The following is a 16,257-nucleotide window of genomic DNA, read 5'->3' as shown; positions in this document are numbered from 1 at the left end:
ACAAAATGGATCCCTTTGATTAGGTTCTCGAATATCAACAGTCCATTTTCACAAACACCAAACTATACCCAAAAATTGGAAAAAAAAATACCAACCATATACTATAGACAGAAATGATCATACTAATGAGTTTTACTATCATTAGTAGTATCTATTATTAAAACAATTATGGTCTTAAACATTAGCGTTACAAATTTAGCTAGCACCAGTCATTCTAAGTACTGGAAACCTCATGGCTAACCTGTCCCTCAATCAGAACCCAAACTTAAACAACACCTCTTAACTCGTAACTTATATAGTTATATTAGAACATTTTTTTCAAAGAAAACAAAATATATAAATGGCAAAGCATATCCATAAAACGGGGTTGTAGGGTCCATCCATAAGGAGACCACACTTCAAAAATTAAACTGAAATGATGAAATACTCTACATATTGTACCTTTTATAAAAAGCTTCAAGCTTACCATTCAAATTGTCGAAAGGAGTCTGGTGCGTGTTATAGTGAAGCAGTTATGTCTTCTTTGTGGGGGTAAAAATACTTTAGGAAAACATATAGGAGATTTGATTTTAGTGAAGTTGTTAGGCCTGCAGATTTTACCTCATTTTAGTTGAATCTTCTATAGACATTTAGATTTGAGTTCAAACACAGGACACACATGAAAGAACAGACATTGAGCAATCTCATTACCTTTAATATATGGAGAAACTTGAAACCTATGATCCAGCTACTACTTGGTTTCAAAAAAAAATGATATAATCTTCATGACTTCATCCACAGAGCGTTCATCTCAAAGATATTTTCAAATGTATCACCACCAATATCGAAGATAAAAATTATCTTCGGATTAAAGTATTATACCTTGATGCTACAACTCTGCCAATGACTTGATTAAGAGATGCATGAATGACTGGAAAGAGAAACTCAGAAGTTAGATGAGTTCCAAATAACAAAAAAAAATGCCTTTCCTCAAACACTTTGTGTGCATGATCTGATGTTACCGCGGCAAGTTGAGTGTGTTCTCCTCAAACCGTTGGCATCGCACAAACCCATCTCCGACTCCATGACAACCACACAAATTAGGGACTCCAACATCGTATTCTTCCTCTTCCATGATAATCACTTCATAATTTTCAAAAGTTGTATAACAACAAACACAAACCCCAAAATCTAACTAAGAAAATACGATAAATTTCATGAAAATTCTGCAGGGACTCCAACATCATATTCTTCCTCTTCCATGATAATCATTTCATAATTTTCAAAAGTTGTTTAACAACAAACACAAACCCCATAATCTAACTAAGCAAATACGATAAATTTCATGAAAATTCTGTGAATAATGATTCCAGAAACGAAAAATACATATCATCATAACGAAAAAAAGAGAGAACTGTTTAAAGTTTACTTTATACCAGTGATTGAGGTCGGAGATTAATCGATCCTCCAAAACCCGTCATCAACAGCACCTAAGATTGGAGCAAACTGAAGAATAACAGAGGGTGATGATTATTCTTCCGCCATCGCTAGGGATTCCTATTTCTCGATCTCAATCAGCTCATGGGTTTTGTCGGAGAAGAAAAGTATGGCAACAGGAGAGCCTTAGATTTCTTCACGGATGTACTGTACACTTAACGGACGTCAGTAACGTACAATAAGTTTTTGGTGTAAACCAAGTATAGGTTATTATTTAGCTGTAAATCCTCACATAAGTGTTGAATACCCACGTTTTTACTAACGGTGTTAAAAACGGTCAGTTAAATACAGGGTGTAAACGGAGCGTAATTCAAATTTTAATGCTCCGACCAATAGAGTTCCGACACTTGTCCTTTTCAGAATTGCTATAGTTCAAAGCTTTTATCTCATTTAATTCGAGAGGGATGTCACATTCACCGTGCGACGTGGGAGTTTAAGAAGGGGAGGTACCAAGTTTATTGATCACATTTTTAGTGTCAATTCACCGACAATATTGGCTAAATATGTTTAACCATATGTACATTTAAAGTTATAAGCTTTCCAGCATCTTGTGAAACTCTTATGAGTCCAATAACCCAATAAATGTATTTTATAACACTACGATACTATGCAGTGACAAAGCCAGGTATACTGATCTGAGGTCAGTAGCTCCAGCAATTCTCTACTGGCCGGAGTAAGTCCATTTCTCTATGTACATTCGTGATTTTTCATTGGAAGGTGCAACATGGGACTGGTGGCCTCCAAGAGTTTTATGCCTTTTTGATCTTATGTGCAGCCACACAACATGATCACATGGGCATTAATTGAATCTTTATCACTGATTAATACTTTTATAGTACTAATGTCATCAATTACAACACCCCACCACCAATAAAGCTAAAAGCTCTATCTCTTTTTTTTCCTATCTCAAATTTGTGCAGTTATATAGAACTTAGCTATGTGTCTACTAGTCTACCACCTGCCACTAGCTAGCTAGCACTCATCAAAGAGGGGGCCCTAACCCTAGTTAGTAAGTTCGCGAATGATTCGCGAATCATTCGCGAATTTTTCCGTATCACGAATTTTACCGTCTTATTCGCGTACGTTTGCAACTCCGAACCCAAGTCGCGTATTATGTGGCATTCCCGAATTATTCGCGAACCGTTCACGAATTTTACGTATCCCGAATAATACGTCCGCTTAATTCGCCATAAATTCTTTAGCTTTTACTTTTCAAAGACTCCATTTTTTGGGCTTTACTGCCTCCCGAGCATACACGACCGAATATTAGACGTGTTGTGATTTTTATGAAACAAAAACGACTGAAGAGATTTGAAGGTGAAGGTGAGAGAGATCTCAAACTCACTAACCAAGCATCTAAACCACCATACGACGTCCTCTTGGATAACTAATGTTGTATATATTATTAATATCATCATATTAAGTTTATTTTTTCTTTAAATAACTCACACATATGCATAAAAATTGGTCTATGACCTTATAAATACAAATTATTTGTTATATATAGATACCGAATTTTCAGAGCCGAACTCACATTTATAAATCGAATCATACACGTACGTATGCCGTTCCGAATTACTGACGAATCACGTCCCGTTGACCGAATTTTAGACCGAATCTGAATTTTACAAAACCGTATAATACTCGTACGTTTGTCGTTCCGTACGTTTGTCGAATCCCGAATTGCTAACTAGGGCCCTAACTAAATTAGCAACCAAATCCGGTGGCTAATTTGGGTTTTGATACTGTTGATACTTATTTTCAAAGTGTAAAGGCACAATCAGTACCGCCCAACCTTAAATCACGCCTTGATTTTTCTTTAAGCTTTTTACATTAATTAGATTCGAATTATCAAATTTCCTAGAGAACTCATTCATAGTTTTAATCATTTCGATGGTAAATTACAAAAGAAAATGTATCTGACTGCTACAGTAACTATAATGCCCTTTAGTGATAGATAAGCTGCCTGAATCCACTTCCCAGTACAATGGGGATCCGCAACCTTGTGGGACTGTTGCTGAGAAAGAGGGCTAGAGTTTGATTTCTCTCGTGGAAAGGTTCTACCGAATATCTCGTAACTCTGTGCTCAGGGGCATGCTGTAATGACCCGTTCCTCTATCGATATTGTCCCCACTTAGCGGCAGTGTAGGATTTTAAACGGGCATCGCTGCGGTAATCTAACAGAAATTTCCCGGATGGTCACTCATCCCCGGATTACTCACCAAAGACTAAAAAAAAAGATCAAATTTGGATTTAGTCCGTCGTGTGGCGTAGAGGGAGAAGAGTAAATTTGGTCGCGCGTTAATATAAAGTTCGCCTGGACATCGAGCGTTGATAAAGTTTACGCCTGGAATCAGGCGTTGGTAAAGATAACGCCTGAAATGGGGCGTTTGTAAAGATTACGCCTTAAATCAGGCGTTAATAAAGATTACGCTCGGGGGAATTCAAACAAAAAGAAAAAAAAAAAGAAAAAAAAATGGGGCGGAGGTATAAAGCCCGCCCCATGTGATGTATCATATATTGCATCAAAGTATATCAACGCCTGGTAGAGGATCAAAGAATATCAACGCCTAACTAAGGGGCGTTAACTTTATGTACGTCCGATGGGGCGTACATTTTACCTACGTCTAGTACAGGCGTAAGGTATACCAACGCCCCTGCATAAGGCGTTAAATTTACGAACGCGCGGCTACTAGCGGACATTATACCTACGCCCGTTAGGTAGGCGGACATTATATAAACGCCCGACTATATTTGGGTTTGGTCTTGGTCGCCGACCAAATTTAGTCAGGGTTTTTGTCATTGATCAAATTTTGATCGATGGTCCGTTCCACTACGCCTATCCACTGGACCAAATATTTGGTTTTAGTCGTCATTGTAGACGCTGTAAAGGAGGCTCTAGCCCATCCCTAAATTTGTTTCCAAATTTTTATGGTATGCATATTGATTTTATTTTTGGTATTATCCCAACACTGAGCCCATGCTTAATCCATATCAATAAGTGTGAGTGGGAACCAATTTACTTGATACGTGTGAGAAATGAGATTCTTGAGAGCATCCACAGTGGGCGAGTATAACCAAAAATTTGGGATGAGATCGTAACACAGTGGGATGGAGTAAAGATCAAATCCCAACCAAAGATCAAATTCCAGACCAAATATGGTCGCGACCAAATCCCAAATTCTAATATAGTCGGGCGTAAATTTAAAGTACGCTTGTTGCTGGGCGTAAATTTAAATTACGCTTGTTAACGGGCGGAGATTTAAATTACGCCCGATGAAATTTTAATTAAATAAAAAAAAAGAATGAGGCGGACTTTTAAAGTCCGCCTGTTAAAATTTACAAAGAATGGGGCGGACTTTTAAAGTCCGCCTGATGAAATTTTAATGGGGCGGACTTTTAAAATCCGCCTGATGAAATTTACAAAAAATGGGGCGGACTTTTAAAGTCCGCCTGATGAAATTTTACAAAATAAAAATGGGGCGGACTTTTAAAGTCCGCCTGACAAAATTTTAATCATGTACCGTTGCGTCACAACACGGACTAAACCCAAATTTTGGTCTTTTTTTTTATCTTTGATCTTTGGTTTTGATCGCACCAGTGCAGTTGCTCTGAGGGTAATATAGTGGAAGTCAGATGATACTTCTTCAATGTTAACTCGTTTCCTTGTTCGAACTTCGAAGTGTTAGGGATTGCTTGTTGTTCCTCTCCTCCTTGTTAGTGGTATCTTAGGCTTTTTGGTCTCTACTTCTGTGAAAGATTACAGGGAATCAGTAATTCCCAATAATAAATCCAATTACTCAAGGTATTTATACTAGTTATTGTTTTCAATTTTTGTTTTAGCTTATCGATTTAGGGTAGGGTTTTTGTATTGGGGGTATTTGTTTTAAAATTTAGGGCTTCAATTTGATTCTAATTTTGTTATCTTGATTAATTGGCTTGGTGGAATGAATTGTTGTTAGCCTGTGAGGGTACTCTACTTCTCTTAATGCGTTTAGAAATTAGGGAATTTTTTTTTTTTGATTTGCTGAATTTTAGCGGTTTTCAATTTAACCCTACTTTCACAGTGTTATTAGATTGCAATTGATAGGGAAAGTTGGTGTATATGTTAATTACCAATTATGTTATTTAAGATCAGTTTACACTTTATTGTTGTTGATTTCAGTTTTATGCTGGGTATTTTTTATCAAGTGGTAGATTGTTAGTGTTTAATCATGTATCAGCTAATTTTATTCAGGTTACAATGTCGCTCGACCATCTTCACCCAACAGCTAAGAAGCTAAAAACGATAGAGTCGTTTTTCAAGCCGAAGGTGAAGGGGGGTGACAAACCAAGTGGATTGTTTCCTTCTACCAACGACGTTAACATTCCGACATCATCACACCATGAGCCTGGTACTTCTCAGCAGAAAAAGAACCCATCATATACTCAACCAACTATATCTAGTAAATCCAAAGAAGTTGTAGTTCAAACAAATGTATGTACTGTCCCTACGGAAGCCAATACTGTTTCATATGAGCGCGATCCAGGTCTACGACCTCAAATTTGTGAATATCCGGTGAATCAACGAGATGAGGTACGTCGAGCATATTTAAAACAGGGACTTTTTAAACTCAAACTTTCCAAATATCCTCCTTATTGGGATGGAAAACAGAATCATTATTTCCAGTATAGTTGGTTGAAAAAGCACTCATGTCTAGAGTACTCTATCGAAAAGAACAAAGCATATTGCTTCCCCTGCTTTATTTTTGAAACAGATCCACCACAAAGTCCTGCATTTACAGCAGATGGTTTCACAGATTTCAAGAGGATTGGTTCCAAGAAGAAAGTATTTGAATGTTCATTTGTTAAGCGTGTTGGAGATCATGAATCTTTTCACATGGATGTTGTTAGAAGTTGTGAAAATCTTCGGATCTATTACTCAACAAAGAAAGGAGATAATAGCAAAGAACATGCTACGATTAAAGACAATAATTGAGACAGCTCGAGTGCTGGCTCTTTATGCATGTGCATTTAGAGGTAATGATGAATCACTAGATTCGAGAAACCGTGGCAAGTTTATTGGTTTGATAAAGTATGCAGCTATATTGAATGATAAAATTGATGAAGTTGTCTTACAAAATGCACCTGAAAATGCAATGTATACTTCACCGAAGATTCAAAAAGAAATTTTGCATATTCTCGTTGACAAGGTCAGAGATACTATTCGTGCAGAAATTGGAGATGCTAAATTATGTACTCTTGTAGATGAAGCACAAGATTCTTCAATTCAAGAACAAATGGCTATTGTTACAAGGTTTGTTGATAAGGATAGTTTCATTAGAGAGCGTTTCTTTGCAGTTAGAAGTGTTGAGGACACCACAACAGTAACTTTGAAGAGGGAGATTTCCAAGTCTCTTGCTTCATATGGCCTTTTAATAGAAAATATATGGGGTCAAGGATATGATGGTGCCAGTAATACGAGAGGAGCATGGAATTGGTTGCAGGCATTGTTTCGTAAAGATTATCCATATGCTTATTATGTCCATTGATTTGCTCACAGGTTACATCTAGCATTAATAGGAGCATCTGCAGATGAGCAAGATGTTTATCTTTTTTTTTGAGAAGTTGGCGGTTATTGTCAAGCTTGTTGGGGCTTTTCCTAAGCGTCACAGTCAGTTGAAATCTGCCACAACATTAAAGCGTCACAGTCAGTTGAAATCATCACACGTAATTAGTCCAGCTGTGTAGCAGATGTCCCTCTCATCTTTATCTCTCTCCTAATCTTATCCAGCTGTAAAGCAGCGGACGCATCTTACAATGTTTATCTAACTGTGTAGCGGATATCTCTTTATCTAGCAGTGTTGCGGATATGTCTCCCTTTTCTTCAGTCAGCTTTAGAGCTGACACCTTTAATTTCTCTGGCATTCTAGTTACTTGGAGATAGGTTGAGAATATTTATGTCCTCATAGCTCTTTGGATACTTGTGACCAATTAGAAGTAATGGTTTTGTGGGTACACCTATGGTAAACCCTCCCGAGATTAACTCGGTTTTATTTATTTATTATTAGTTTTGCTCGAGGACTAGCAAATAATAAGTTTGGGGGTATTTGATAGGCGCATTTATGTGTCTAATTTGTCCTCAATGTTTCGTATTGTTGGTACTCGTTTTCGTCCTTATTATGGTGTTTTGTGTATTTTTAGGTATTTTTGGAAAATAAATATTGTTGGAAAAATCGGCTCGAAAAATCACTCGGAACACCCCGGAGGACACTTGGTATACGGAGCCCAGATTTGGTTAAGGGGCACCTCAATTACTAAGGGGCACCCCAAAAAGGCAGCTGCTATTCGTACCCTACAGCTGGTTAGGGGGACACCATCTTCTTCGTTTGAAACTTAAAAATTGGCGGGAAAAATGTGGCAGCTCTCTGAGAATTTTCGATCGAAATTTGAAGATGTTATAGTGTGATTCAATGGCTAAAACTTCATGGGAACACTTGACTGAGATATACTGGCGTGGTATGGGCTTCAAAATCATCCGGATTTGGTTGGATAATCGGCAGTGAAGAAAACAAGGTTGCTCGGGTTTTGGTTGCTCCATCACGAGTTCTGTGTAGTTGGCGTGTGGATTGATAGAGTTTTACTTCTGGTGGAACGTGAAAACAATGCCCTGAGAGTATATCGACATCAGCAGGCGTGTGAAGAGGAGAGAAAGGAAAGAAAATTTCCTTTATTATTTTTTCTTTACTGTCGAGATATGGGAAGATTTTCTGGTGTAATGAGCCAAGATTTTTAGTCCAAAGGTGTATAAATAGGCTACTGGGGTCGAGCAGAAGAGGGACGGAGAGATTGGGAGAGAAAAAGAGCACCACAGAGCGAAAAATCAAATTTGCAGAGCTGCCATTTCTATTGCTGCAAAACTGAAGAACACGAAGAACGGACCTGCACCAGCAGTCGTTTTTGAACAGTGACAGCGACTCATTCTGTGGGTCGCAGTTTACAGGCAGACTTAAAAACGCAACAACAACAATAACGGCTCTTTGTAACGGCTTTTGCAATAGTTATAAGCGTTGAAAACCCGATTTTTATTATAATTCTCCCTTATTCATCATTTGTAACCCTTTGAGCATAAATGAAATCAACTTTTAAGCGTGTTTCCAACATGATGAGCGGCTAATTCTGTCGTAACCAAGGCAATGGATGAAGCTATTCACACATGAACAATGTGTAACTATTTCATTTTTTCCAATATTTAATTATAATTCACTCAATCACTGCTTTTGCAGAGTTCTTAAAAGTTTACATAATTTTCTTCATTAGTTGTGATTCAATTAAATAGGTTATGCTTTGGTTAGATAATCTATGCTTAAGGGATACAATTAATTTTTGAGAATATGTTTGATTATTTGTGGATTAAGAAATAAAGGATTAAAAGGATAATTAGAGTTATGAAATATTTGACATCATTCATGTGTAATAGTGGATTCTAGTGTCTTGGTTATTTTCCAATCACTTGAAATCAATTTTGAGTTAAGTTTTCTATATTTTTAAGTTCTATTAAGTCTAGAATTCATTGCCTTCACAAGCCTCAACGAACTCTTTACTACAACATCATTGAAAATATCATCAATTTTTGGCGCCGCCGACACGGGCTTGTCTTTAGGATAGAGTTTTTAGATTTTTTTTTTTTATTTTTTTTTGTTCTTCTTTACGTTTTTGGGTTTTTGTCTTTTCCTTTCAGATTTTGGGAATTTGGAGAGAAAAAATTTTTTGCCAAAGCTTTTGGCGAATATTTAAAGACTTGAAGTAAAAGGAAAAGCGAAAGGAGCTAAAGAAGAAGATTTTTTTTTTATTTTATAGAAAAAGAGAGAAAAAAAAAGAGAGTGTTATTTTATTAGATTGTATTAGGAATTATTTTTTATTTTGTATTTTTCTTTTTCTTTTTGCAGTTTATTTTTTGGACCTTTCTTTTGGACTTTGGACATTTGGACATTAATTTTTTTAAACCCTACGGAAGGGTAGATTAAATATTAAAATGTTTGCAGAGAAGGACGATGATTACGATATCACCTCGGCCCCTCGGGTTCGTACACAACATAGGAGTTGTGGCCCGAGTCCACGACAACGGTTCATCCCTCGTCTGGAACGGGAGGTAAGTTTGTCGAAACACTCGCGAATCCCCTGTCAGCGAGTTACTGTATTCCTTCGTTTGCATATATGCTGAGGAACTGAAAACGGCTGCTTTAAATTCCTAGTAAAGGGCAAGGACTGACCATATAAGATAAGGGTTCGGATTTCATCACCGTTCTCTTCTTGCCTGCCTTAGGAAAACGAAACTAAACGCGAACCTAAGCTTTAAAATTTGGAATAGAACGAGACCTATAGGGTAACGAGCTTAGTAGGAAAGTCGTTCGAAAAATATTGGTTACTCTTTTAGCATACTTCGAAGTTCATGATGGTTTCTGTGAGTTGAATGCGTGACTGCGCCGCCTTGTGATAGCGGTGAGGCCTTGGGTATGCCCGAGGTCATTAGAGAACGAGCTTGGAAAAGAAACACTCTAGGTCGTCTGATTAGTGATAAACCTAGTAGTTCTTCTTGTGAAGGCGGGGATCTTGAAGGCTCTTCTTTAGAGAGCCCCGTTTTTGGAAACTTCAGTTTTGAGAATCTGCTTCTTTGTGAAGAAAGTACTCCTGGTCCTTCGGTAGTGCCAGAAATGGCAACTTTAAAAGCTTTATTGAAACCAACTAGGACCCCTCGTCCGTCTTGTATCAAGTTAGCTGAAACCGAGGAAAATTTTGAACTCAAACCTGGGGCTTTACAGATGCTCCCAACCTTTTTAGGAAAAGAGAATGAGAACCTCTATTTTCATGTTAGGGAATTTGAGGAAGTATGTAGGACTCTGAAAATTAAAAACCTTAGTGATGATGCGCTGAAACTTAGGTTATTCCCCTTTTCCTTAAAAGATAAAGCCAAATCTTGGCTGTATAGTTTGGATTCTGAGTCAATTGAAACCTATGAACAACTTACATCTGCCTTTATACATAAGTTTTTCCCAAGGCACAAAACATCGTCTATTAGGACACAAATTTGTACTTTTTCTCAACAAGAGGGAGAATCTTTATATAGGTATTTAGAAAGGTTCAATGACTTAATATCTCAATGTCCTCATCATGGTTTAGAGAAGGTTAGGTTAGTTCAGATCCTCTACGAGGGTTTAGATTATTCAACAACAACCATGGTTGAGTCTTTATGCACAGGTGGGTTTGAGAATAAAACTGTTGATGAGGCGATGACATTTTTGAATGAAATCGCCAATAAGACCCAACAATGGGAAAATAAAAAGGAACCCCAGAAAACAATTCTTCTAAGTAGAGGAAATGTCAATATGGTAGAAGGATCCTATGAGTCAGATGCTAAAATAGCAGCCATAGCCAAAAGGTTAGAAGCGTTGTAATTAGGTCATTCTAGTGGTACTAGTGGTAAAATAAAGCCTTTTTGGGAAGGCCATACTGTTGAAGAGCAAGCCAATGCTCTTTATAACAACACTAGATTCGATAATCGTCAGAAGTTTGACCCTTATTCAGAAACCTATAACCCTGGATGGAGAAACCATCCCAACCTTTCTTGGTCTAAGGGCCAGAATCAAGGTCAGTATAGTAACTCTTATGCTCCCCCAGGTTTTGGATATCCTAAGAATCCTTCAGCCACGGCACAGTTTCAGAACCCTTCGGATAAGAAGATTATGAGTTTAGAAGAGTCTCTTGCTTTGTTATCTCGTAACACTATGCAGTTTGAACAATCTGTTGCTCAAGGTATAGAAGAAAATAAGAGAATAGGTCGGGCTAACTCTCAGGCTATTTCCGAGTTGAAAACCCAAGATAGTCATATAAATGAGTCTTTAAGAGAAAGAGGTAAGTTTCCTAGTCAAACTCAACCAAACCCTAGAGGAATTAATGGAATAGGAGAAAGACCATCCGATCATGTAAATGCTATTAAAACCCTTAGGAGCGGTAGAGAGATAGACAACAAGGTTTCCATGCCTAATAGTGAACATGCTGTAGTTCACCCTTCTGAGCCAGAGAATGAGAAAACTGATAGAGTCTTCAAAGAGACCAATGAGGGTCCTGCTGAGCCCGGTTTTGTTCCCATGGCCCCGTTTCCCCAGCTGCTAGTTCCGACTAAGAGGGAGTCCAACTTTAATGATATATTGGAGGTTTTTAAGCAAGTTACTATCAACCTACCGTTGTTGGATGCGATTAAGCAGATTCCGGCTTATGCCAAGTTCCTTAAGGACTTGTGTACACGAAAGCGTAAGCTTAGTTTCCAGAAGAAAGCCTTCCTAGCTAGTCACGTGAGTTCCATTATTCAGAATACCACTAATCCTAAGTATAAAGACCCAGGGTCCCCTACCATTTCTTGCACAATAGGTAAACACCGTGTTGATAAAGCTTTGCTTGACTTAGGAGACAGTGTGAATTTACTTCCATACCATGTGTACCTTAAGCTAGGACTTGGTGAGATGAAACCTACCCAGATGACACTCCAGTTAGCTGATAGGTCCGTTAAAATTCTTCGTGGTGTGATTGAGGATGTTCTCATTGAGGTCGACAAGTTTATTTATCTAGTGGATTTTGTTATCCTAGATACCCAACCTGTCCCTGACCCAGAGAACCAGATACCGGTGATTTTAGGTCGCCCATTTTTAGCAACATCCAATGCGATCATTAACTGTCGAACTGGTATTATGAGTTTGTCTTTTGGTAATATGACTATTGAGCTGAACATCTTTCACATTAGTAAGATACCCCATGAACTGGACGACTCGAGCGTAGAAGAGGTGAACATGATAGGCACCTTAGTAGAGGAGTCATTACCAAACACTTTGATAGAAGATCCTTTAGATAAATTCCTAGCTCACTTTGGGATTGATTTTGATGATGATGATGTGATTAATGAGGTGAATGCTTTGTTAGATTTAACCCCTTTGTTAGACACTAGTAATGGATGAAAATCTAAATTCGAACCTTTACCCGTTTCCGAGTCTACCCTAGTTCCTTCGTTGGAAAAGCCTCCCAAGTTGGACCTTAAACCATTACCAGATACCATGAAGTATGTGTTTTTAGGCCCCTCTGAAATTTTACCTGTGATTATAGCATCCGACTTGGATAGTGATCAGGAAAGTAGGCTAGTGATTGTCCTTCAGAATAACAAGGAAGCTTTAGGGTGGACCATAGCAGACATTAAGGGTATAAGTCCTATTGATTGTATGGATCATATCTATTTAGAGAGTGACACCAAACCTTCTAGGGAGATGCAACGTCGTCTGAACCCTAATATGAAAGAAGTTGTTCGAACCGAGGTTCTGAAGTTGTTAGATGCAGGCATTATCTACCCCATTTCAGACAGTAAGTGGCTCAGCCCCGTTCAGGTTGTTCCCAAGAAATCCGGTATTACTGTAGTCCAGAATGATAACAATGAGTTAATCCCAACCCGAATGACCACGAGTTGGCGTGTTTGTATTGACTATAGAAAATTGAACAAGGTCACTAGGAAGGACCACTTCCCCCTTCCCTTAATCGACCAAATGCTAGATAGATTAGCTGGACGTATCCATTATTGATTTTTAGATGGATACTGCGGTTATAATCAGGTTCTATTGCCCCAGAACACCAAGAGAAAACCACTTTTACATGTCCCTTTGGTACCTTTGCGTATAGACGCATGCCTTTCGGCCTATGTAATGCCTCTGCGACCTTTCAGCGTTGTATGATGAGCATATTTTCTGACATGGTAGAACGGTTCTTAGAGGTCTTTATGGATGATTTTTCAGTGTTTGGTTCGTCTTTCGATGAGTGCTTGCATCATTTGTCATTAGTTTTGACTAGGTGTAAGGAAAAGAATTTAGTGCTTAATTGGGAGAAATGTCACTTCATGGTTCGTTTAGGAATTGTTCTAGGGAATATCGTATCTTCAAAGGGTATAAAGGTAGATAGAGCCAAAGTTGAACTTATTAAAACTTTACCGGTCCCAAAACCGTAAAAGGTATTAGGTCATTCTTAGGGCATGCTGGTTTTTATCGTAGATTCATTAAGGATTTTAACTTGATTTCTAGACCTTTTTGCAATTTTCTTGCGAAAGATGTTAAGTTTGTCTTTGATGATGCTTGTTTAGAGGCCTTCGAAAAGCTTAAAACTTTACTCACTACCGCCCCCATAGTCCAGGCACCCAACTGGAACCTACCCTTTGAAATCATGTGCAATGCTTCAGATTATGCTATTGGTGTTGTGCTAGGTCAGCGAGAAAACAAGTTACTTCATGTAATTTACTATGCTAGCAAAACTCTGAATGATGCGCAGTTGAACTATACCACTACGGAGAAGGAACTGTTAGCCATTGTGTTTTCCTTAGACAAGTTTAGACCCTATCTCTTAGGATCTAAGATCGTAATATATACTGATCATGCTGCTTTGAAATATCTTTTCTCTAAGAAGGATACGAAACCTAGATTGATTAGGTGGATCCTGTTGTTACAAGAGTTTTCTCCGGACATTAGAGACAAAAAGGGTGTAGAAAATGTAGTAGCAGACCACCTGTCTAGACTTGTTGTGGATACCCTTAATGATTCCCTTCCTATAAGGGACAACTTTCCTGATGAACAATTGTTCTTTGTTACCCAATTACCTTGGTATGCGAATATAGTGAACTATCTTGTTACTGGTCGAATGCCCCAACATTGGTGTAAACAAGAGCGTTCTAGATTTTTAGCTGAGGTTAAGCACTTCTTTTGGGATGATCCTTATTTGTTTAAGTATTTTCCAAACCAGATTATTAGGAGATGTATACCTGAGAGTGACCAGTACAGTATTATTTCCTTTTGTCATGATCATGCGTGTGGGGGTCACTTTAGTGCTAAGAAGACTGCTGCTAAGATATTGCAGTGTGGATTCTATTGGCCTTCGTTGTTTAAAGACTCCCACAGTTACTGTGTTACTTGTGAACGTTGCCAGAAATTAGGAACCATTTCCCGTAGGAACATGATGCCCTTGAACCCTATTTTAGTTGTCGAGGTCTTTGATGTGTGGGGTATTGACTTTATGGGTCCGTTTCCTAATTCTTTTGGTAACCTATACATCCTTGTTGCTGTAGACTATGTCTCTAAGTGGATTGAGGCGATTGCGTGTAAAACCAATGACCATAGGGTTGTGATTGATTTCTTGAAAAATAATATTCTTACACGTTTTGGTACACCGCGAGCTATAATTAGTGATGGTGGGTCGCACTTTTGTAATGGACCTTTTAGGCTTTTGATGAAGAAATATGGTATTACACATAAGGTAGCTACCCCGTATCATCCACAGACTAGTGGTCAGGTTGAGGTTTCCAATAGGGAGATAAAACGTATATTAGAGAAAACAGTTAATCCTAATCGGAAAGACTGGTCGTGTAGGCTTACTGATGCCTTATGGGCTTACCGTACTGTGTTTAAGACCCCCATTGGAATGTCGCCTTATCGGCTTGTGTATGGAAAGGCATGTCATTTACCTGTTGAGTTAGAACATAGAGCTTATTGGGCTGTTAAGCAACTAAATTTTTCACTTGACAAGGCAGGAGCCCATAGGAAACTCTAGCTCAATGAGTTGGACGAGATTCGTATAGATGCTTACGATAGTGCGAAGGAGTATAAGAACAAAATGAAACTTGTGCATGATAGAAATATTTTACGGAAGTCATTTTCTCCAGGTCAAAAAGTTCTTCTGTATGATACCCGTTTACATCTTTTCCCTGGGAAGTTACTTTCTCGGTGGACGGGTCCTTTTATTGTTCGCATTATCTTTCCTCATGGAGCTGTTGAAATTGAGACACAGGATGGTAGTAGTTCTTGGAAGGTTAACGGTCAGAGATTGAAACCCTTTTTAGAGCCCTTTCCTACAGGTGATGTTGAGGAGGTCCCTCTGGAGGACCCTGTTTACCCTTAATTGACCATCGAGGAAGTTGTATGTTGTATATTAGTTTTTGATTTTCTTCACCCAGGTACTATCTTTCCAACTTCTCCTCGTGTTATTTTATTTTTGGTATTGCTCTTTCATTAGAAACATTGAAGACAATGTTAGATTTAAGTTTGGGGGTGGGGAAGAACTTTTTAGTTGCACTTTTGAAACTTCTAGCGTCACTTGGTACCCGGTTAGTTAAGTTTACATATTGTTTCTCACCGAAAAGATAGAAATTGGAATGCTAGAGATAACAACCTTTTGAGACATCAGAGAAAAAGACATTGAGATCCTTGAAATTCAGGAGAGAACTTGTTCCTTTTAGAGGGTAACCGTGATGGACCTAACCATACATGATGGAAAGGCAAGTAGGTCAGGAAATGCCAGAAAGACAAAGCAACCTCACAATGTAGTCTTATTTACTGGATTGCGACTCTCTCTCAGTAGAAACTTATCATCATCAACAAGCGGAGCGACATCAAAATCTATGAAGAAAGTTGAAGACGTTTTAGGTTTAGAAGCAACAATAGAAGAGAATAATTCAAAAATCAAAGTTGAAGTTATAAGAGCAAATGATATAAGTTGTTAGAATCCATGATACCAAGACATCACAAGTTGCGAAGATCCAAGTTTTGAAAGTCTTTCTCTCATGTCCATGTAAATTGTTGTCTAGTAATTTTTGTTTCAAAAAACAAAAAAAAAAAAAATGAAAAAAAAAATGAAAAATGAAAAAAATCATCGTTACGTTTTGTTCAATAAGGCCAAAGGGAAGTAGAAATTTATAAGTCAAGCAAGAAATCGAAGAGAAGAGTT

At 38.1% G+C, this 16,257-nt stretch overlaps 1 protein-coding gene and 1 pseudogene across 2 annotated transcripts; one reads left to right on the top strand and one right to left on the bottom strand.

Annotated features, from left to right (window-relative positions):
- The first annotated feature begins 5,133 nt into the window (after positions 1–5,133).
- LOC113340283 (zinc finger MYM-type protein 1-like) lies at positions 5,134–7,292 on the top strand. 2 transcript variants are annotated; one of them, XM_026585490.1, is made up of 3 exons: positions 5,134–5,281; positions 5,714–6,772; positions 7,019–7,292. In XM_026585490.1, the coding sequence occupies exons 2-3, from the start codon at positions 6,264–6,266 to the stop codon at positions 7,077–7,079; spliced, it is 570 nt and encodes a 189-aa protein (XP_026441275.1). In that variant the 5' UTR covers positions 5,134–5,281; positions 5,714–6,263; the 3' UTR covers positions 7,080–7,292. The 2 variants fall into 2 exon arrangements, with proteins under 2 accessions (XP_026441275.1, XP_026441273.1); XM_026585488.1 differs by having other exon boundaries at positions 5,714–7,292.
- A 3,241-nt stretch (positions 7,293–10,533) lies between these two features.
- Positions 10,534–10,633, bottom strand: LOC113340397 (annotated as a pseudogene).
- Between the last annotated feature and the right edge of the window lie 5,624 nt (positions 10,634–16,257).

The sequence above is a fragment of the Papaver somniferum genome, unplaced genomic scaffold (genome assembly GCF_003573695.1).
Source record: "Papaver somniferum cultivar HN1 unplaced genomic scaffold, ASM357369v1 unplaced-scaffold_21, whole genome shotgun sequence".
NCBI classification, from domain to species: Eukaryota; Viridiplantae; Streptophyta; class Magnoliopsida; order Ranunculales; family Papaveraceae; genus Papaver; species Papaver somniferum.
The sequence above is the reverse complement of the archived record's forward strand: the minus strand, read 5'-3'. Positions and strand labels throughout refer to the sequence as shown.